Genomic DNA, 21,910 nt, shown 5'->3' with positions numbered 1-21,910 from the left:
TTTTAGTTTCTTGCTCAAATGCCATGTGTTCTCTGAAGGACTTAGGTAGTAATAGAGCTTTTGATGTCTCCAGGCCCCAGTAAAATGTTCCTAACCTGCTAAGGATTTGGGAGAGCTTTAGCCCTGAATCTTTAGTCAAGCAGATAGATTGCTGCCAGAGAAAGGTCAAAGGATCTGCATGTAGGAGTGCCCTGAGAGATCCAGACACTAGGAGCCAGCAGCTGGGCTGTAGCCACAAGTAGAAGCACAAAATGTTCAGCAGTGGCCTCTGTTCACTTCAGAACAGTCCTGCCTGAAGAGCAGGATGAAGCCAGACAGTCAGAAATGAGTGGTGTTCCCAATCTTGTTGAACCTTATTGTTTTTTATACAAACTAGTCCTAATGACTTACGTTAATTAAAATATGTTTTTGAGTTTTTTAATAAGTGCAGTGCAGGGCTCCACAGATGCAGGGCAGCTCTTCTAGCTCTTGCTGTTGATATGGGTTCATTTCTTCATTATCTCATGCCTATATAGCCCCTAATGTCTTTCTTCCTGGAATTTGGATGTAGGATGTAAGGAAAACAAAATTATTATCTAATTTCTTGATCCTTAAAACCATAAAGGTCCACTAAATCCAACTCATGCACTTGATAATGTGACTGAAGAATATAATTAGCTCTAGTTTCTTCATCCATGGGGGAAAGACTTACCATTGCATACAATACGTGTTGCATTGCATGCTAAAAACAGAGACTTCTGTCCTGTATTGCTATGTCACAGCATCAGGCAAGAGGAAGACAAAAGGTATTTTCTTAATGTATTTCATTCCTGTAGTGTTGTAACTATCTAACAGGTAGTGACTGGGAATAATTGCTTATTTAGTCTCTTTGTTGATTTCCTCTCACATATTGATTTCTGGGGTTTTTTTCGAAGAATTAAAACATATGAAGAAAATGATGGAAGAGCTGAAGTTAAGGAAAAATGTTTGAGTAGTTCCAGACAATAAAGTGTTAAAATACCAGTTTGTGCTTATTGGACTAGGTCCACTGTTGCACAGTAACTGGCTTTAAACTGAAATGTTGATACTAATGTATCTCATGTTCCAATTTATGGAAGAGCTTCCTTTTTGGATTGCATATTGCTATATTAATGCATGCCAGTATTGAAGGATTTGGCCAATTTTTTTTGTAGAATCTGTGTTTTCAAAGCCACCCCCAAATTGTTGTAGATATTATGTTATAGCCTAAGTACTAGGTTAGCTGCAGTGTATGCTTCCTCTGCTGAGAGTACATTTTACTTAAGATTAAAAATGTGCTTTGTATGTACAACTTAATTTGGCATATATTTATCAGCAGAGAGAGTGCTCTGCCTTCTTGGGATTTGGTAGCTGAACGAGGTGAGATTGTGTCCTCCTGCTGTCTCATTGACTTTGCTGTCCTTTCTTTAGTGCTGCTCAAGTCACAGAATTTCAGGGATGAATAATTTCAGACATCAATTCTTAAAAACCCATTACTCCGGAAGAGTTGAAAGCAGATTCAATTGATAGTAGTCAGGATGGAAGAAAGAATAGAGTTAAGGAATAGGAATTGGTTGGGGGGGTTAGCAGATTTCTATTTCTGTAAGAAGAGCACTCAAGTGAGGAAGACATTCAAATCACTTGCTTTTAAGCAGTGAAGACTTCAGATTTGTTAGTCTGTCTTTTGCTTTGCTTATTGTTTATTCATTTCAGTTCCATCCACTGAAAACTATATTAATTGACCCAATTTCAGACTGTGATCTCATTAAAAATATAAGTAAAATAGGATACTACCATGATAATTAATTTTTCTCTTTCACTTATTGTAGGTAGAAATAAAAGTTTTTCGCATGTCTGTTTCTTTCTTGTCTTGATTTTCATATTAAATAAGTTTAGTGTCATAGTCAATTGAAAAGTATAAGAATATGGACTAGTAAAATTATTTGTTTAAAATACAAGTTAAATAAAAGTTTATAACACATAAACCCCTCATGATTTATGAAGTAGGATCATACAATGCAGCACTGGTCTAAACCTCCTACCTGTTGTTACATCTGAGTAATGACTTCATAAATCCGTGGGTGTTATTTTGAAACTGGAAAATGCCTTCTTGTGGGCCATTAATATCTATCTGCAGCAAGAAGACTTATGTTTTAATGTGTATCTACTTCTGAATTTTGTTTAAGGTGACTGATTGCATCATCAAACAAAATACCAAGCTGCTATATGGAGTAACAGGAAGGCACATGGTCTTACTGAGTATCTCTGTGTGCTCATGCTTGTTGCACTTGTGTACTCTTAGGTAGAGGTTAATAAGTAGATGAACAGTCTTTGGCATTTCTGGGGTTGTTTTTTTTCTCAAATAATTGCAGTTTAAAAACAAACAATATTGTCAGCATGTGCATTAGCTTTGCCTGGAGTTGCAAGTACTGGGTGTCCATGGGGAATAACACAGATTTGTGCTTCTCAAACTGTGTTTTGTCTGACAGTGGAGTTGTTTGTACCATGTTTGTGAGTGAAATGTGTAGTGAGTCCTTACGCCAGGTGCAGAATCCCTTTTGAAGTGGAGTCCATTTATAAACTTTGGGTTCCAGATGCATTTCTTTGGTTCCATCCATTTCACATATGCAGCCATCTGCTAGGAAACCATCTTCTATTTTCTCAGTCTACAAGACAATTACTTATTTTGAAAATAAATTACCTTTTCTAATTTACATGACTATTTCATCTTTCAGTACAAAAGCTGTAATTATTTAACTGCTAGTGAATTCTTAAAGTTTATTTACACTTCCTCTCATGCATCTTAAGCATTCATACATCTTCAAGCCAAGTACTGCATTCTTCTGATTTAAGTTGTCATCTTCAAGCCACCCACGCATGGCAGTTTGGTATAGGTATTTTTTAGATAGGTTTTTAAGTAAACCAATCTGCAGATGCACATGAATAGGATGTGTTGTGAAAGTTAAGGACTGATTTGCAAATTAAGTGGGCTGTTTTGGAGATGGGGTTTGCCACAGCCAGGCTGGCATAGACAGCAAGTTGTCCTGCCTCTTGGACCTCAGCTAGGGAGATTGTGTCTGGCATGTCTGTGGAGCTTTCTTCGGCTTGGCTGACAAGCCAGATTTGTGTGAACCCTCTGGGCAACCTACTATGAAATTTTGCTAAAAAACTTCTTTCCTCAGTCATTACAAACCCTGGAGCAACTTCTGAGTCAGCCTCAGGCCACTGCCTCAGTGTTTCCTCAGATCTCCAGTCTTTTTCCAAACAACGACTTGTGTGGCCATATATATGAGTGGCCTTACCTACCGCCTGTTCTTTGTCATCTCAGTGCTTTTTTTCCTCTTACATAAATAGTGTTTTGTTTCTTTTCTTCTCCATCACTTCTCCAGCACGTTTTCATCGTGTCATCTTTTTGCATCTTTATGGGTGTCTTTCCCAGCCTAAGCTGGTTTTGGTAGTTAGTTGGTTCTCTGGTTTGTGCTGGAGAAGGGCTCTTCATGTTCTTCATGTTCTTCATTCTTCTGCGAGAAAACTGGGGATGCCTGAGCCCATAAAGATTTATACCTGGATTTAAATTAACTAAAACATATACGACTTCTCAAGACTGAGGCCTAATCTTGGAAATAGTCTGTTGGAAAATTGGCGTTAAATGTTATCTAGGTACAGTATTTAGACCTTTAACATGTTTTGTATTTTGAAAACTTCTTAACTTAGCAACAGGTGGTTAGGAACTTTAACACTGGAAGCTGTGTTTGTTACAGAGATTTTAAATAGGACACAATGAAAAGTGTTATACTAAAATAATAATTTTATCCATATTAGTTTTTTTTGTGAACTTACATTGTTGAGGATTCACTATTATAAACAGTAGCTTTCTGCTTTCCATATTTTTATGAATTTCAATGAAAGAGTGAAAAATCTACTTAGAGTTTTCTGCAAAAAAACCACAAGGATACATTTTACTTCTAATTAGAAGGTCTGTGGATGACTGGTTTTGGTTTCACCACTGATTATTAATAAAATATAAGATGTACACAGTACTCTTTAAAAGAAGAAAGCTAGAAACCTGTCAGTCAAATTCATCTGCTGTGAATCAAAGGATAGGGTAGGATAGGGTAGGGTAGGGTAGGATAGGATAGGATAGGATAGGATAGGATAGGATAGGATAGGATAGGATAGGATGGGATGGGATGGGATGGGATGGGATGGGATGGGATGGGATGGGATGGGATGGGATGGGATGGGATGGGATGGGATGGGATGGGATAGGATAGGATAGGATAGGATAGGATAGGATAGGATAGGATAGGATAGGATAGGATAGGATAGGATAGGATAGGATAGGATAGGATAGGATAGGATAGGATGACTGATTTTTATTTGATTTAGTAAACAGGATTATTACTGAATAACATTTTGGATTTTTTTTTTTGTCAGAACATGATTTTTTCCAATATGTTTTGACAGTGCCGTCAGCTATGAGAAACTACTGACTGTAGATATTCTCTGCCAGAATGATGAATCTATTTCCAGTAAGCTGGTTGCTTCATCTTGTTGGATATACTCTTGGGCATTTATCACGTAATTCCCTTAATTCAAACCAGTTGTGTACATATTTTGTAAATGATGAATTACTCACAGTAAATAAATATTCATACAAAATCTACTATTTATTAAATTTTTAAAAATACTGTTTAATAGTTTTTTGTACCAGAAATTAGCATTTTTATGTTTACTGTGTCTTTTCACAGTAAAAAAACTTTAAATATTAAATAATGTATCTAAAAATGCTATTTGCAATGATTACAACATTGACTCTATGCTATTTCAGGTAAGAGCACATTTACATTGCAACTGTATGTCAAATACTTTTATCAGCACAGTGAGTAATACCAGATCACTAGTCCTTGAAATAACATGTCATTAAATTTGTGAAGATGAAACAACTATTCTCCCATCAAATTCTGCACTACATTTAGATGAAATGTCTTGGTTAAGTAACGTCTTTAAAGACTGGGTGTTACTTCCTTTAGCTCTGATTATAGTTGGCAGACACTATGTGTTCTTTGCATATTACCAAAACAGAACATCTATCTGTGGCATATTCCATCTTTTCTTCATAAATGGATGCAACTTCAATGTGTTGGATGTATTTTAGTGTGCTGTTTGCATTTGATTAATTTGGTCTTATAGCTTTTGTGTGCGCAAGTTTGTTACCCCTACTACTGAATATATATGATTGATGCAGTGAACTGTTGGCTTCTGTTCTGTAAATATTAATCAAAGAGTATGCTCCTCTGCTTAATGGCTTTTCAGTGTAGGAGGCAGCCAAACAACTATAGTCTGCTTTTTTTTTTTTTGCTCTTTAATCATTATTGTGTAAGACACTGGCAAGAACAGTTTTTTTAATCTATAAACACTCTTTCATGCTTCAACATATCCATTGTTTGGTCAAAGTTATGAAATATTGTTGCTCAATGAAACTTTGTTTTCAGCATTTCCTGGTAAAGCAGTAATAGAAGAGATAAAACAGTAACGGAAGGGGCAGATAATTAAGCAAAGAAAAATACTGGGAATATATACAAGAAAGAAGCAGAAGATACAGAGTCAGTAAATACAGCCTCATATGGTTTCAGGTTTTATGATTTGGACAAATAGTTTTCTTTAATCAAAAGCCAAACTGAATGCTTTTCTAGATTCCATGACTGCCATGAAAGGAATAACTTGTGACTAAAATATTCTTAAGGAGAATAAGGTAGACATTTGCTATGTTCCAATGTGTGCTTAAAATGTGTATAAGAATAGATGTTGATTAGTGTGGTGGCTTATTTGGGTGAAAAATTAAAAGACGTTCAATGTTTAAATAGTAAACCCAAGAAATGTTTGGTGGGGATGGTGGTGGTGGAACAGCTCAATATCACAAGCAGTGAGTTTCTTGAAAACACAGCTCACATTTTTCTGGCATGTAGGTCTGGTATAAATTTGGTAGATACAGCGTAGTCATTCTCTATGAATGTCACCAGTGAGGCAAGCCAAGATGAAGGGAAGGCTTACGCTTCAGGGCTTCTACTGTTTTTTGGGATCCAGTGTGGGGTTGCTTTCATGTATTTGCATCCCTTGCCCCTTTCTTAAAAAATGTCTCTAAATTGTGCTGGTAGCAAAATTTTACCCTAGCACTATCACTGGCTTAGCTTTAGAAATTAGCAGAATTAGCAGAATTCATTGAATATCTGTTGCCCTTGACCATTAGGACTGACTTGCTAAAGTCCTCTCAAGCACTGCAAGATCATAGAGAATATCACATTATTTGTATTTACTAATGCTTTTGTTCTACAAATTTTATTGTAGTTGTTATAATAATTTTTTTTATTCCTCCAGTTTTTGCCTTGAAAATGTAACTCAGTTTTTGTTATAGCCCATCATCTTCTACTGTTCTTGAAAGGCATAAGGCAGAAATTCTCCAAACTATCTATAGTTTTGTATTTTGTAAGGTGTTCAAAGGCAGATCTGATTTTATAGGAAAGAATACAGTAGTCTAAAGCTTGTGGTTCAGAAAAATAGTAGTTGAAAGCTGAATCATTAAATCACAAAGACTTTTAGTTTGTTTTCAGACAGTTTATTTATCTCATAATGTATTGAAAGTATTTTCAGGAAACATCAGTAAGAGAACTGAATGGCTGACTAAAATACTGGTGGCTTAGTCGACATTATGTAGTAGAAATTAAAATATTTTGTTAGTTGAACACACATTTGCACACTGTTAAACCACAGGGCTTTGAACAACTCCTATATGTATTCCTCTTGCATATATACATATATTTACATTTAAATATATTAGCATGCTCTTGCAGAAGTAACTATTCAGAAAAAAAATTTTTACTTACAGACTCTTTGTATAAATTGAGAATTTGTTTCAGATTCATGACAAAATGGTAGACCTTGTGATTTTCAAAATTATTTTTCCTTGATAAAGGCCATTTTTGCTGTCTTAATTCATAAACATGTGCTTCAGTGATTTGAATCTACATCTTCCATTTTGATAATGATTATTCCCGCATTCTCATTGTTTGTTAGTTCTCAAAAGTTAATTGTTAGTCCAGCTAAGCAGTCTTAATTTCTAGTTAATGTAATTGCTGCTTATTGACCTTCTGAAAATGCTGATAACTCAAAGAAGTTTTTAAAGTGCTAACAAATGCTAACTGTTATAAAGTTAGACACTTTTCTCTACTGATCTGCACCTGTCATTTTTCTTCCCTAGCTTTTTGTAATTGCACTTTAAGGCTGCAACAATTATATGGGAGTAAGATGAGGTCTAGTAGCGCTTTTGGTTTAGTTTACATGTAAATATATTGTCCCTAAGGTGCAAATTTTAGAAGAGACTTATAAGGTATATTTTATTTTGTAGTATAGTTCTTTGGAAGTGGTGATTTATATCATAAAAATATGTAGCATTAAAAAGAGAGAGGGTTTGGATATGTTAATTGCTGTCAAGTAGTTTTTGTTCAGCTTCTGGCTGATACAAGTAAGGTAACTTGTCTGTAATAAAACAGAATCTCTGTTAATAGTACCTATTTTCAGTTATTTACATGTCTTTCTAAGAAACAGGGCAATTTATTTCAATTTAGATGCAGTCTGAAAAACTGAAGAAGGTACTTAATAATGTTTTTGTACTAGTTGAATTTCTGTATGTCTTTGTAATTGTTCATGGAATTTAAAATGATAACACTTAAAATGACTGAGGCATCTACATTTGTGGTACAGATACCTGGGAAAGTAATAGTTGTGTTTTGTCTTTTTACAAACTCTAGGGGGGACACAAAGATTACCTCGCACAATTGGAGTGTCATTGGCAAAAGAACTAATCTTCTCTGCACGTGTTGTAGATGGTGAGGAAGCAAAATCAATAGGATTGATCAGCCATGTGGTAGAACAGAATGAAGCAGGGGATGCTGCATACAGAAGAGCATTAGCTCTGGCGAGAGAATTCTTACCTCAGGTATAACAAATTACTTTGATTTTGGTTTTTAGTTTTTACCAAATGATAACACTGAAAAAGAAACAGGTTTATTAAAGAGAACTGTCAACATTATGTAAAAAAAGCTGTGCTAATTATGTAGCAAGTAATTAAAAGTTTTCTCTATTGTATTGAATGGTGTTATTTGGTGATTATTTCATAGTGAAGGAAGAAACCTCCATCAGTCCTCATCTTGCCATGATCTGGTCTTTGTTTGCATTATGTGTTCTGGCTTTCAACTTTTGAACAAGAAAAAAAATCATACAGGTTTTATTTTTTTAATATAGCAATTATTTTAATAGATTACTTTTTTGCTGTGGAACTCCTCAGAAGGGAGGCCTAAAAGCAAAGAAAAGGTCCAAAGCAGAAAATTCATAGGAGGCAGAAAAAGAAAATAATTAGTAAACCACTTTATTGGATCACAAGTGTAACAGCTAAAAGTTTTCATTGGAAATGTAAAATGTTATAGCTTAGGTATGGCATTTATTGGTGATTATTTGTGTCTTGAGTACCTTGATTGAAAGACAAGAGTATAGAAAAAATTTAACATACAGTGGTTCTAGAAAGCTGATTGATGGTTACAACTTCTTATTAGTACTGTCTCATAAGCATTTGGCTTTTCCCAAATCAGCAGTCCTGAATATCCAGCAGCTGATGCTGATGGATAGGCACAGGACTGAGATGATTCCCAAAGATGTCTTGCTTGCAGCTCTGCAGCACATTGGAGGCAAGTGTGGGAATCCCCCTGCTTACTAGGGATCTCAGCCACTCATGGAAGAGTGTCATCACTTGACCAGAGCAGGCTTTGCAGTAGCATACTGCAGGTTTGAAGCTTGCATCAGTTAATTTTATTTCATGATGACATGTTTTCACATGTCTCCATTGCGCAGTGGTAGGGATATAGGACTGACCTTGCAAAGACCTATAATGATGTACCTTAAAGTGGCCATTCTGAGCCTTGTTTTGAAGGAAATTGGTAAAGCTTGACAAATGTGGACATACTCAGCACCTTTGAAACATAAACCAAGCACAATAATTAGGTTCTTTTGAAAATAGTATACTATTACTTTTCCTTAATATTCAAATTATCGGTTTAGAAGCAAGTGCCTACTATAATGATAAAATCTATGATATATGACTTATATACAGTAAATTTAATAGAAGTCTAAAGTCTTGATGGTTAATTGTGCAGACTCTTCAGTTATAAGTCTTGCAGGCTTTGATGACATGTAAATAAACTTTTTCTCTCATTTTAGGGACCAGTAGCAATGAGAGTTGCAAAACTGGCTATCAATCAGGGAATGGAGGTAAGGATCTATACTTTCCATGAGAGTAGGCTGTAAGTCAGGTTGGCCACAGTTGTACTGCTGTGAAATTCTTTTTATGTAACTGTTTTTATTTTATCATTGTGTAGTCTTTCAAAGTCTGTTTGGTCAAAACTTTGTAAAGAATGAAATACAATTTTGTAAATCTCAGACTCCTGAGATGCTGATTTCTGTAATAAGGCTTAATAACCTCAAGAGTAGTGTACTCTGCTAATTATTAATGTAGAAAGTAAACATAAACTACTATGAACAAATTGTGTTTCAAATCTTAGGTGGGAAAAATGATCAAAGTCATACTCTGTTAAGTCTGTCAAGCTCTCAGTGTTTAGTAACTGATAAAGGCTGAAGGGCATAATATTTTTTTAATAGCTTAATAGCGGTGTTAAAACTGGACCTGGAACCTGATTTCATGTTTGATTCTGATTGCCACTCCATTGCCACACTATTGACCTATCTCTAAAGCTCATTAAAAATCCCATCTGGACATGTGTACATATCCTAATGCTGAGTTCAGCAGGTCTGTTCATTTTTAAAGTTAGGCTCTGCACCAAGACACCTGGTAGCTCAATCTGGTACAAGAGAAGGAGGATCATGCCACATGCAGCATCTGAATCCAAGAAGATGAATTTGTCCTTTTTTCTTAAAAGTCATAAAAGCAACCAGTGAGCTCAGCAAAGCGTAACACCAGTAAGTGGTGGCCTGAGAATCAAACTCAGATGCCATTGCCAGAGTATGTTAGGTTTCCACAACAAGTAATGGTGGAATTTGAGATTTATTTCAATACCCAAGGTTCAAAATGCTACAAGCTAAGTTATCTAACTACCAGATATAGTGGATTGAAAGGTCAAAATAATGGTGGTTAGAGAATTAGAGATGATAGGGTTAGATGGACTCTGAATGATCATCTCTAGTTCAGTCTTGAGGCCCAAGACAAGATCTACTGCATCAAAACCAATCAAGCCAAATGTTACAAAACTACCATGGCACAGATTTCATGGCTTCCTTTGATAACTTACGCTATAACTTACCTTCCCTTGAAAACTGCTTGTGGTGCATGGCCATAGTCCTTCCAGTGGTCAAGTAGAGAGCTAGTGAATTTTGTAGCATCTGGTGCTTAATACAGATGGAGAAATAGTGAGGCCAAAATTCAGCCTTTCCAGCTGATCAGGACAGCTGACAAAGAAACTAAATGTATTAAAAATAGATGATGATAATGATGCAGGACAGACATGGTCCTCTTTATTTTTCTGTTTTAAATCCTTTTGAACTTAAATTTGTGCTTGTTTTGTGGCATGCTATCCTATTCTTATATGACATTTTGAAGATACATTGTTTCAGAAAAGATTTTACATAATCATACAGTGCATCTTTTCCTCTGTAATAAATGAAATTATTATAAATGTGCAGGTAGCTAATAGTTTTTACCTTGCCAGATGACTCGTAGTGAAGAGCAGACATGTTTTGAGTGTAGTGCATGCTAGTTGTATGGCTAAATAAGGAGTCTGTTACAGAAATACTAACCACTCCTACCACATGTCAGTGTAGCATTTCTGTGTTAAAGCAGTGTAGAAGAACTTTGCAGAAGTATTTTAATATGTGGCATATAAAACCACTATATTTATGTTAGCTGTGAGCTGTAATTTACATATTATAATAATATATAATAAATAATTCTTGTAAAAACCATTGTATTCTTTTCCTCAGGTCGACTTAGTAACAGGTTTAGCAATTGAAGAAGCTTGTTATGCTCAGGTATGTAAATATAATTACATGAGGAAATCACAGAAAACAGGCTTTGTTGATGCCTGTTACGAAACATGCAGAAATTTAACTAGAAATTGCTCTGTGATTTCTTCTGCAAATTTTTAAGCATTTTATTTAAACTTTCATCTACTTGGTCTGATTTTGTAAGGAATTTAAGGGAGACGTTCAGGACGCATCGGTACCAGTACTGTAAGGGTGAAGGTAGTGAAGCAATACCAGCCATACGTCTAGCCATTCATACAGTACCATGCCAGTCCAAGGACTGCCTTGCTTTAGCTTGGTTTTGGTTTAACATGAAAGAAAACAAAGGACACTTCAGTAACACGTGCACTAATGGCATATGTGCTGACCAATAAAAATTTGAGACAAACCTCTTTGCCAGTAAAACATGGGAATGATGTATTTGAGATTGTGTTCTTGGACTTTTGAGACAAGATTTTTATGATGGAAATAGAAGCATCAGTGTTGCATCCTTAAGATGTGGTAATCAGATTATTAACCTTCTTCCCCCTCCCAAAACCCCAAAATTAACCCAACCAAAAAACCCTCAAGAAACCCAAACCCCACCTTCCCCTCTCCCCCCACACCCCCAAAAAAAAAACCCAAATACCACAACAAACCTCAAACCCTACAGAATTTTTTAAACTCTTGTGTTTGGAGAAAAGTTACTCCTTCTCCACCCAAATTGTTCATCAGCCTTTTGTCGTGCCCTTGAAGTGTCTAATACATTTCTATATCTGACTATATAGTTTTAATTTTTCTGTTGTATTACAGTTTTTCTGATGCATCTTGGATGCATTGAAGAACTAGGATTTGTATGAAAAGACTTTTCTTGGTATTGTTTTGGTGTCAGTAATGAATTGTTACTCTGCTTATTGCAGACTATCCCAACAAAAGATAGAATTGAAGGCCTTCTTGCATTTAAGGAGAAGAGACCTCCTCGCTACAAGGGAGAATAAAAGAATCTGATGCCTTTAAAATACAGGGGGATACAAGCACTTCTATGAGGACCATTAAGGTGCACTTTGCATCCGCACCTGGAATATCACAATCACCAAAGTAACAGCAAATCATACAGATGTTACAACATTTTGAATGTGTCCATACTTGTACGAAGCCAAAATAGAAATGTGTGTCAGCTCATGCTCATTACAGTTTCTGATGGTTGATCAGTGTAATGGCAAAGTCACAGGTTCAGCATTTTTAAAATTTCAAATGTATGAAACATACCATTCCACAATTGAAAAAGCTCTGTAATACTTTACATGGACAAAATGTATCTGTGATGTTAAGCATAAATCTGCTATATCATTTTATCAAAACAAAAGCAACTACTGAACACCAAAAATAAGAAATTGTACCAAATATGCATTTAGATTATTCTCTATATCAGTAAAAATATATATTTGAGTATTCTATTGGAATATCTATATTATTCATAAAGCTAGGGGAAACGAAAAGAATTATAATTTAGAAAATGTTAAGATTTGTTTATCTTACTTACTCTATCCTAAGCAAAATGAAATTGACTTTAGCACTTAATGGTGTCCTTTTGATAAAGTTCTTGCCATTATATTCATTTAATTGTATTAAATGAAGATATTTTTGAGGCCAGCCTTTAATTATGCATTATTGTATGTTAACCTGTCTTTGTCTTGCATTTTTCCAACATATCATCTGATCAGCACTGTAATGGAACTTTATTTAATTTGCCCCAGTTATTTTAAATTTTTGATGATTGTATTAAAGATGGTTGTGTGGGGATATGACCAATGTGCTGTAATAGAACCTAGAATTATCTTAATCTCCAGAATATTTCTTTTGCAAATTTTTGAATGTATATTTATGTACAACAGGGATGATGGTGAAAGGTTGTTTATTTTGTGTTGGCCTCAGAGTTCTTTTCATGCATTGCAAGAGAAATGCAGTAGGTTTCAAGGTAAGAAAACTTATGATTCATACTGTGTATTTGCAGTGGATGCAGCATATACAGCAAATGTCTGGATATAACCTCATAGAAAGTATTTTTGTTAATTTGACTGGAAAATAAACATGGCTTAGCAGTCCAAGGCTGTCTTTTTATACAAAAGCAAATTTATTTGTGCTGGGTTACTACTGGCTCATGAAACTTGTGCATGCTTTGCTGTTTCTGCAACATTAGCTATGGTCACTGTCCATATCTATGATGATAAGGCAGCTCATCAACATGAAATGACAAGAACTCATTTAAATTCATATTTAGACATATCATTACATGTAAATTGATTATAACTGGTAGAGCTCACACTTCGTTGACTGGTAAACTTGCTGAGTTGATCATTTCTTGCACAATAATTTGCAAATAAAGTATTGGTACTTGTTTTTATAGTTATATGAAGCCTAGAGGGTCATTTTCTCATGTTTTTGAAATGCTAACATGTCATTTTCATTTTTACTGACTACAAAATAATTATGTTAATAGGAAAAAATATTAAGCGTTTGCTGATGGGTTTCTGTTGCATAACTTCGATATACATTCTGCTTATTGAGCTGCCTCTGTTTCTACCAAGCACTGATTAAGTACCTTCTGTGAATGTCTATTTAAAAATATCTGATAACTTTAAATACTGTACCATATGACTGTGTAGATTCATGCCTTTATCTAGTAGTTTTGATCTCAGAAAATAATTTTACTGTCAGTGGTCTCTGCATTCTTTTTCTCAGGAGAAGACAGTGTCATATCATAGCAATTTGAGTTCCTTCTTTGAAGTGAACAGTTTGAATATATTACAAAGTGAGTAAAAGTAGGACAGTTCTTAAAGGTACTTTGGAGTGATGTTGAAGTAGTTCTGGAGGAACAATATTTTATATTTTAGCAAAAGATGTGTTAATCACTTAATATCTCATTTATTAAGTGACATGTTATGGTGGGTGCAGTGCTCCTGGTTAATAGTAGTATTAGAACTCTGCTTCCCTGAGAGGGTTATTTGTAACAAAAATGCTCATATAAAGGCTGACTTTTCCTTATGAAAGGCATAATCTGGTGAATCCTCCTTCAAACACTTAGGCTCAACTCTTTCAGTTCCTGGTAAAGCCGTGCTTTTCTCCATAGTACCTCATGGATGTGTGAGCCCTGGTCTCCACTGGTTTTCTGAAAGGTTATTTCATGGTCCCTAGCATAAGCAGCTTTTTCTCCTGCTTCTGCACAGCTCAACTGGATAATGAGTTCTTCTGACTTCACTGAATTGGATATTGACAAGTTATATCACTGATAGGTCCATTACCCATTATTAGTTATCAGCTAATAACTTCGCAGCATTTGTAACTTCAATTTGCTGAATTGCTAGAAATTCTCAGTTTCATGCAGAAATTAATGTGTGAATTCATATAACACATATAATTTTAGCCTTTAACATAGCAAACTGTTTATATTTTCAACATTGCTGAAGTAACTCACCTTCTTAGTAGTTTTACTAAATTTCTGGATAAAGTTTTCATGATTGTCTGCATGGTTCTAGTCAGTTCAATGCTTTTGAGTAGATCACCTGTAATGAAAAAAAGGTGTATTTTATTTATTCTAATATAGTGTAATGATACAGTTAAGTGCTTTTGGAAATGTTTTCTATATAAACTTTTTATTACATTTGCAGTCATTCATACCCACTTATTGTTGAAATTCTGTCAGTCTTAAATTAGTCATAATCCTGCATCAGCATTCATGTCAATGAATGAACTGCTTTTAACCAGCTGCATTTAAAATAGTAAACATCAGGATCATTCTCAACTGCTTCATATTTTACTCAGTCATTACTCTTTGATGCATTTAATCATAGTCATATTTGTTGAAGAGATCACCACAGGAGACAGCAGAGTATCATGCTACTTGGAATCTGGTTTTGGGAAATTTAGGGAGTAAAGTAAGTAGTTTTGGCACGGGTGTCACTTCACATACCAAACCCAACTCATAGCAAAATGAAAAGTATAGTTGAAATCTTAATTTGTCACTGCATAGTCTTTACTTACACCTTTTTCATGCAAGAAAATCTGTGAAAAGATGTCTGCTGAGATTAGAGAGGGGGTTTATTTATAATTTTTAAAAATGTACTTAAAAAAAAAATCAGTGTTCATTTGAGTGGTGTGCATTGAGCTTTCAGTGTGCTTTCATGTCTCATTTGTGGAATTTTAGCCTTGTTCTTGAACCTAATGGCACTGCTGAAAAGTTATAGGGCTTCATTGTCTACTGAGGCTGATACAGTCTGTGTACTCAAGGTGTGATAAAGTTCATGATGATGTGGTTAAAATGTTATTTTTCTGCACAGTTCTAGAAAGAGAATTATCTCCAAAATTGAGAAGAAGAAAAATGGCAAGCAGATAAACCAAAGGAAGAGTTGTTTTCAGCTAAAGGTAATAAAATTTCTCTTGTCTACTTTGTGGCATTACAGTGACTTTTTTTTCTATGTGTGCCCTTTTTTCCTGGTGGCTTTTCTTTCCTCTAAGTCTCGGGCATGAATGTGCAGGAAACAGTTTTATTTATATGGGTTGTTTTCACTTTAAGAACATTGGTATTTCATAAGCAAAGTTACTAAAGGTTAAAAAATTTTCCTGAAAGTTGTTTGAAAGATGTAATCAGAAATTACTGTGTTATCACTAAAGATTAGGTAATATGCCTTTTTTATTATAGATTTAAATCATGTTCTGTTTCAGCCTTGGAACACAGTTGAATAGAAGTTTCTCTGGTTATGCAGAATGTACTGTGTTTACACAGTGTGTTCATTATGCTTTATAATATATGTGTGTGTATACTGGCATGTCTTATGCATGCATGTGTATGTGTATGTGCGTATGTATGTGCATACATGTAAATAAAATTAGCCAGACTGTCAGGCCAGACCAAATCAATCCCTCAGGATATGATACTACTATTCTGCTTCAGGAAGTTTTGAATTTGTTTATGCAAGAGCATAGCCAGCAAAACAGTGGACCCCACACAGCATATACCATGACTGCTAGAAGTGGGCATGCTTACCATGTGTTCTGTAGCACAGCAATTCTGCTACAGAAGCAGCAGGCAGGGAGTGGGGGTATGCATGTGTCTTACCGTGTATCTGGTTGGGTACATATGGTAGTTTAAGGCTAGAATAAATGTAGTAGGAGTCAACGTGAGTTCTTCAGTTTCAGCAAAGGTGTGGCATCCAGATAGCACATTCCTCCCAGTCCTATAATATCATTTGCTCCTGCAGTTTGGAGAGGCCTGCAGCAATCATGAGCAGCTCATTAATCAGCCACTGTCACAGATTATAAGATCAGTGTCTACCCCCTTTAAATAAGTCTAGACTTAGATTTCATCTTCAGCTTTTATCTAGTAGATAATTCTTCCAAGGACACTCATTCACATGGGAAGAAATATGAAGTATGTTAAAAGAATTTATTACAGAGGGTGTGAACATTCTGTGTCAAAGCTAACTCCTATTTGCAATACTTGAGTTCAGAATAGTACATTAACCCTCTAAGGCATAGTCTGTACATTTATGTTTATAAACTCTTCAAGGTTCTGGCTGGTGAGTACAATCCTTTGATTATAATTTCTGAAGCATATGCTAATAAAACTTTTGTAACATTAGAGAGCTGAGAATATGGTGAAGTTTTCTTGTTGCATAATATAACCACTTTCTGAAGAACATGGAAAGTTTGTTATTTTTGTAAAGAACTTATACATCAAATTGTTGCTTCTTTATTCTGGCAACTGCTAATTGATTTAACATTTTCCCTTAAGCATAAGGGACTTTGTGATATCATCTTTGGCTCAATTCTTTTTAGTATGTTAAAAATTCTGATGCCAGTTGTACAAATTTTTTTAAAATGTGTCTCTTCCATGCAGCTTAGAAAGACAAAGTTAAAAAACACAATTGTGAAGATAGAGTTGTGAAGGTTGTGTTTTCACGACTTAAAAATGTTAATAATACATCTGTAGGCTTGTGTGAAAAGAGTCTGGCTGTCCATCTTTTGTGTAATAAGTCTGCTGGGACTGTTGTCTTCAAAGCCCAAGTATTTTTATAAATGCATGTGAGTATCCTCAACTAGTGACCCCTCAGGTTCATGTTGTCCTGTAATTATCATATTTTGGCCACTCTGTCCAAGTAGAGGTGTAAGGAGAAGAGAGCCAGGGAGCATGCTTCTAAGAAGCAGTGGGTCTTGGAAGAGTATATATCAAAGAGGTTTTGTAGGGTGGGTTGCGGCTGCATTCTTAGGTCACATTTAATTTCAATACACAGTTGATTTCAGCCTTTCTAGTATCTTCATGAGCAGCACCACAAAGTAGATCTTTCTGTATTGGTTGGTTACAGCTCATGAATTCTGTACCCAAAAGACTAGTAGAGATTGTAACCTCCAAACATGATTCCTAGAATGTCTGTATAACATACGAAAGGAGACAGGAGCCACAAAAACAGCATAACAAGAAGGATTCTGTTTAAGTTAATAGTTCATAAATAACACCTGGACATGGGTTTTTTCCACTTCGGATGGAATGAAATTCCTGTCTACCATTTAGGATTTTACAAATCTTAGCTGATATCAGTCCTTTTTTGAAAAAGTGAGGAGGATATGCTATCATGCTTTTCCATCTGTATAACTGCTAAGTAGTTAAAGGACTCGTGAAACACTAAATTAACTGTTTCTGCTCTCTCTTTTCACTTAACTGACCTGAGCCGAAATTTCCTACAGTAGTGATATGTTCACTGGATTCTTTACACATGAAGAAATTTCTCTGCTTTAATTACTTATTCTACAAGTTAATTTATTGGGATGTAAAGATAATGGCATCCACCTAATAGTTTATAGAGGTAAGGCCTGTCTTGCAGTTCCCTCATGCAGCAAGTACCACGCTGGTTTTATAACAAATGTTGTAGCAAGGATGGGAGACCTGCTCACTTTGCTCTTGTCCCCAGCATCTTCTTTGTGCAGACTCCTGTCTGCTAACGTGAAGATCCTTAATGAGTCAGACTCCTTTGACATGAAAGATTTAATTCATTAATCTCAAAAGGCCTTGGATACAGCATTTTCTAAGTGCAGTTGCCTAATATCATCACTTCCTGATGCAAAATCTCAGCAGAAATTTTGAAAATCTGAATTTTGGACTAGGACACCTATGTCTCTGTACAGACACGTCTTAGTTTTGTGATTGTGCTTTACTCTTTAGAATTCTTAGTTAAGCTTGAAAATACTTCCTCTGTGTAAGCAAGGGATATCAGAAATCACTTTCCAGGCATTACCATATCATAGATCATATGGTGGAACTTAGTTGCTTTTAACAGGTAATAATACAGATACTGGTTACCCCTCTCTACCCGCTCTCCAAAGTAGAAAAGACAGTCATCAGTGGGAGAGAAGGAAACACTGGCAAGTGAAAGGAGAAGTGATGTTGGAGCAACAGTGGTGTAGCTACAGTTGGCTGTGCTAAAATAGTTGTATGAAGCTGGTTATTCCAGCTCAGTAGCCTGATTCTGCCAACAGACACAAAGTAGCTGTATTCAGGACAGAGCTTTTGATCACGCTCTGTGTGTGTGTGTGTGTGTGTGTGCGTGCGTGCGTGTATATGCATAAGATATAAAATATATGTCCATGTGTCCATTCTCCTTCCAGCACATAGTTTTAAGGTTATTCATAGAAACTTCTGAAGCATGGATTCAATTTTTAAAATAGTTCACTCAAACCACATCCCCACAGGTATGTGTGCTGAGAGTTACAAAAACATTTTGCCCTATACATGTTTTTATATTTCGTATAATTACAGCATATTTATCTGAAGTATTTCGCAAGTATAGTTTTGTGTAATACTGGTAGGAGATTAAGTAATAGCTGCTTACTAGCACTATTGCACAAGAACATCAAATGTAATAATGATGTTCTGAGATTTGAGGTACCAAGCATGCTTTTGGCTGCTTTGCTCCTGTGACCTTTATGCTCTTCTGGTTAGTACAGCAGTCCTGTAACGATGCACATGTTTTCCTTTACACAAATGCCAGTAACCACTTGAGCAGGGCACTTGATTCCAGTTTTGATGGGCGGTGCCTATAATGGACAACGGTAGTGTATCCAAGCCAAGTTGGCTATCTTTGTGCTTTACAGTGCCAAAAACTTCAAAGCTTCTTCCTTTTAGAACTCTAAAGCAATACAAGTTTGTGTTTCTTCATATCATCAAACTTAATTATTGGCAATAAGCAAATGCTGGCAGGAGCAGCACATCACATGGCTCCATTTCTACTTTAGAAAAGGTCAGCATATGGCATAAACACTTTGCTGTATTATGCAGCCTTGTACTCTGATCACATAACACATGCTTCAGAAAGCATTATGCAATGTTAGACTCACTGATTAATGACTGCTTGCACAAGAAGTTTTTCATTACCCCGAATGCTAGCATCCTGGGAATGATTAACTTTGTGACATAACTCTCATCACATAAATATGGAAGATTCAAACATAGCCTCAAAATAACGTGTTTCAGAAATAACTGAACACTTTGCTGCTTAGTACTGTGTACAGTATTTGATTAACAACTGCTTTAAACCTTCAGAGTTGAATAGAAAAGACTATTTGTGAGAACTGAAAACAAGATTTATTTCTAGGGTTTAAAGTTTTACCCAAGATGAATTTTTGCACACAGCAGCATCTCATTTGCAATGTTTTTCCTCTGCTTGTGTAAGTTTGAATTTCCTGAGAAAAATCTGTGCCAACTATTTTCAGTTCAGCCAGTGAGTTAAACAGAACAAGTCAAATCTAGCCCTCATTTAGACCAGCAACTGCATGTATGTAAAATGACTCAGTCCAGTGTGTTCAGTAGTACAGTACATACAGTTGTGTGCTTAAATCAGCATAGTGATAGCTCATTAAATTTACAATAATTACTGATGTTCTTGCAGGCAGAGTGAGAAAACAAAATGTGGTCCCAAATGAAGTGTCTTGGAAACTTACAGCCTGAACGTTGCTACACATTCATATTTATCATTTTCATATTCTAATGATTAATCATTCCATGTTCAAATTATGCAGATTCCTATGTTAAAAAGCATCATGACACTATATCACTCATATTATTATCTTCAGGATGTACAGAAGAGGAAAAGCCTATAAAAAGAAATGTTCCTTAACATATTCCCTCACATATGAAGATTCATCCCTGGTTTTGAAGTAATTGCTACAAGTTATCTATGTTTCAAGAGCTTTATTAAGGAGAAAGTCAGTTTGCCTGCTTGGAAATTCAAGATCAGTGTTCACAAGGAAATATCTATATTAAACTCCCACTTACTAATTTGCCTTTAAATGTCAGACTAAAAAAAAAAAGAGACATATGCTTTTTTATGATTCTCTCTCCTTTAAGTAATTCTGCTCATGAACTGCCACATTAAATAAAGCTTCTTAAAGTCCTTGTAATGAGCGGGATGTCACCACATTAGTGCATATGTGCCATGTCTTCAGAATTAATCTTCATTGAGAAAAAGTGCAGAAGGTAAACACTGACCTTCAGTATGTTCACTTTAGTTTTTGCCTTTTCCTGCATTCCAACTCCTGCAAGCAGTAGCAAAGGCTAAAGGAAATGGCCTCTGACTAAGCATTAGCTACCAGCGTGCCCTCATTATAGCTGAGGGCTCTTATTCTCGCTTAGCCTACGTGCAGAGCCAGCTACTCTTTCAGCTGTGATGACGAAATGCCATGCATTTCTTCCTGGAATAGTACGCAGATAAGAGGCCACTTGTTATGCTGAGGTTTCAGATGAACTCCACTAAGGGTTTCAAAACACTCTGTCACAATTATATCAGGTTTCTTTAGCAACCAATTCATTTCAGACACTTTTAAGATAAAAAGGGAAGAGATGTTAGTTTATTTTCCCTTGTGGTTTCACTGTTTAAACTTTTACAGGATATGACTGGATAGTTTATACATGGCCTGAATTTATTAATTTTAAAGAAAAAGAGATGAAAATGGCTCTGTTTCTCTATTGAAATTCACATTATTTGTAGTCCCCTATGTGTACCTATAACTTCAGAGAAGAAACAAAGTCTCATGTCTCTGACATGCTGCTAGAACAGTCCTGCTGTGCAGACTCAGTTGCTGGGTGCCTTGAACTTATTCTGGGTCCAGCAAAAGCTGAGAGTTTTGAGAACCTTGCAGCACAAAGGGGTAATCCTTTATGCTGGAGATGGATTCAGATTCTAGGACGTGTGTGCAGAGTACCAGCCCAGTTGGCCTAAATGTTACTTAGCAGTGGTGGGAAAACCTGTTCGTGAGATCTTGCAGCCCTGGCTGCAAGATCACAATTTAGGTGATTCCATGCACTAACGAAAGCTGCTTTAGTAGAATCAAACAAATCACAAAAGTGTCCCAACTGTAAAAGAAAGAGGAATCTGTGAAGTGTTTGTTTCGAACTAGGTAATACCATTAGAACCAGCAATAACTATATGCTATTGAAGAAAGGAATAAATTGTCTAGAATAAGGAATGGATCCTATTCAGGTTAAATAGCTTTCTTTGCTCACCCATAGACTCTAAGGAAATATTTAGAATCTGTGGTATGCCCCATTTCCACTGTATCTGAATAGCACTTTAGATAGATATAGTCAGCAGTAGGAAGAGTCTTATGATGATAAATCTTGAGTAAATTGCAACCTAAATTAAAAGTATTTAATATGAAAAAAAAACCTAACCCAACCCAAAATGGCATCTCTCCTTTATCACTTCTCCTGCAATTCTCAATATTTACTAGTATCTCATTAACTGGGAACTAAAGGCTCAATTCAATTTCCTTTTAAGACAACAAAATTTTCTTTTTCCAT

General features: G+C 35.7%; 1 protein-coding gene across 10 annotated transcripts in view; it reads left to right on the top strand.

Annotated features, from left to right (window-relative positions):
- The window catches only part of AUH (AU RNA binding methylglutaconyl-CoA hydratase), a 169,825-nt gene that overhangs the window by 97,604 nt on the left and 50,311 nt on the right, over window positions 1-21,910 (top strand). For 4 of the 10 annotated variants that reach the window (XR_010353235.1, XR_010353234.1, XR_010353233.1 and 1 more), the window contains one exon: window positions 7,806-7,942. Coding sequence is in view for 2 of the 10 variants with exons in the window: in XM_064404379.1 (XP_064260449.1) it covers window positions 7,806-7,993; window positions 9,268-9,318; window positions 11,041-11,088; window positions 11,982-12,059 (365 nt within the window). In the remaining 8 variants the exon portion in view is untranslated. Of the gene's footprint in view, window positions 1-7,805; window positions 7,994-9,267; window positions 9,319-11,040; window positions 11,089-11,981; window positions 13,698-13,803; window positions 13,874-15,398; window positions 15,484-21,910 lie in introns of those variants that run through there. The other 6 variants (XR_010353230.1, XR_010353229.1, XR_010353231.1 and 3 more) reach the window with 5 other exon arrangements.

This window comes from Passer domesticus, chromosome Z (assembly GCF_036417665.1).
Source record: "Passer domesticus isolate bPasDom1 chromosome Z, bPasDom1.hap1, whole genome shotgun sequence".
NCBI lineage: Eukaryota > Metazoa > Chordata > Aves > Passeriformes > Passeridae > Passer > Passer domesticus.
This window is presented reverse-complemented; position numbering and strand designations above follow the sequence as displayed.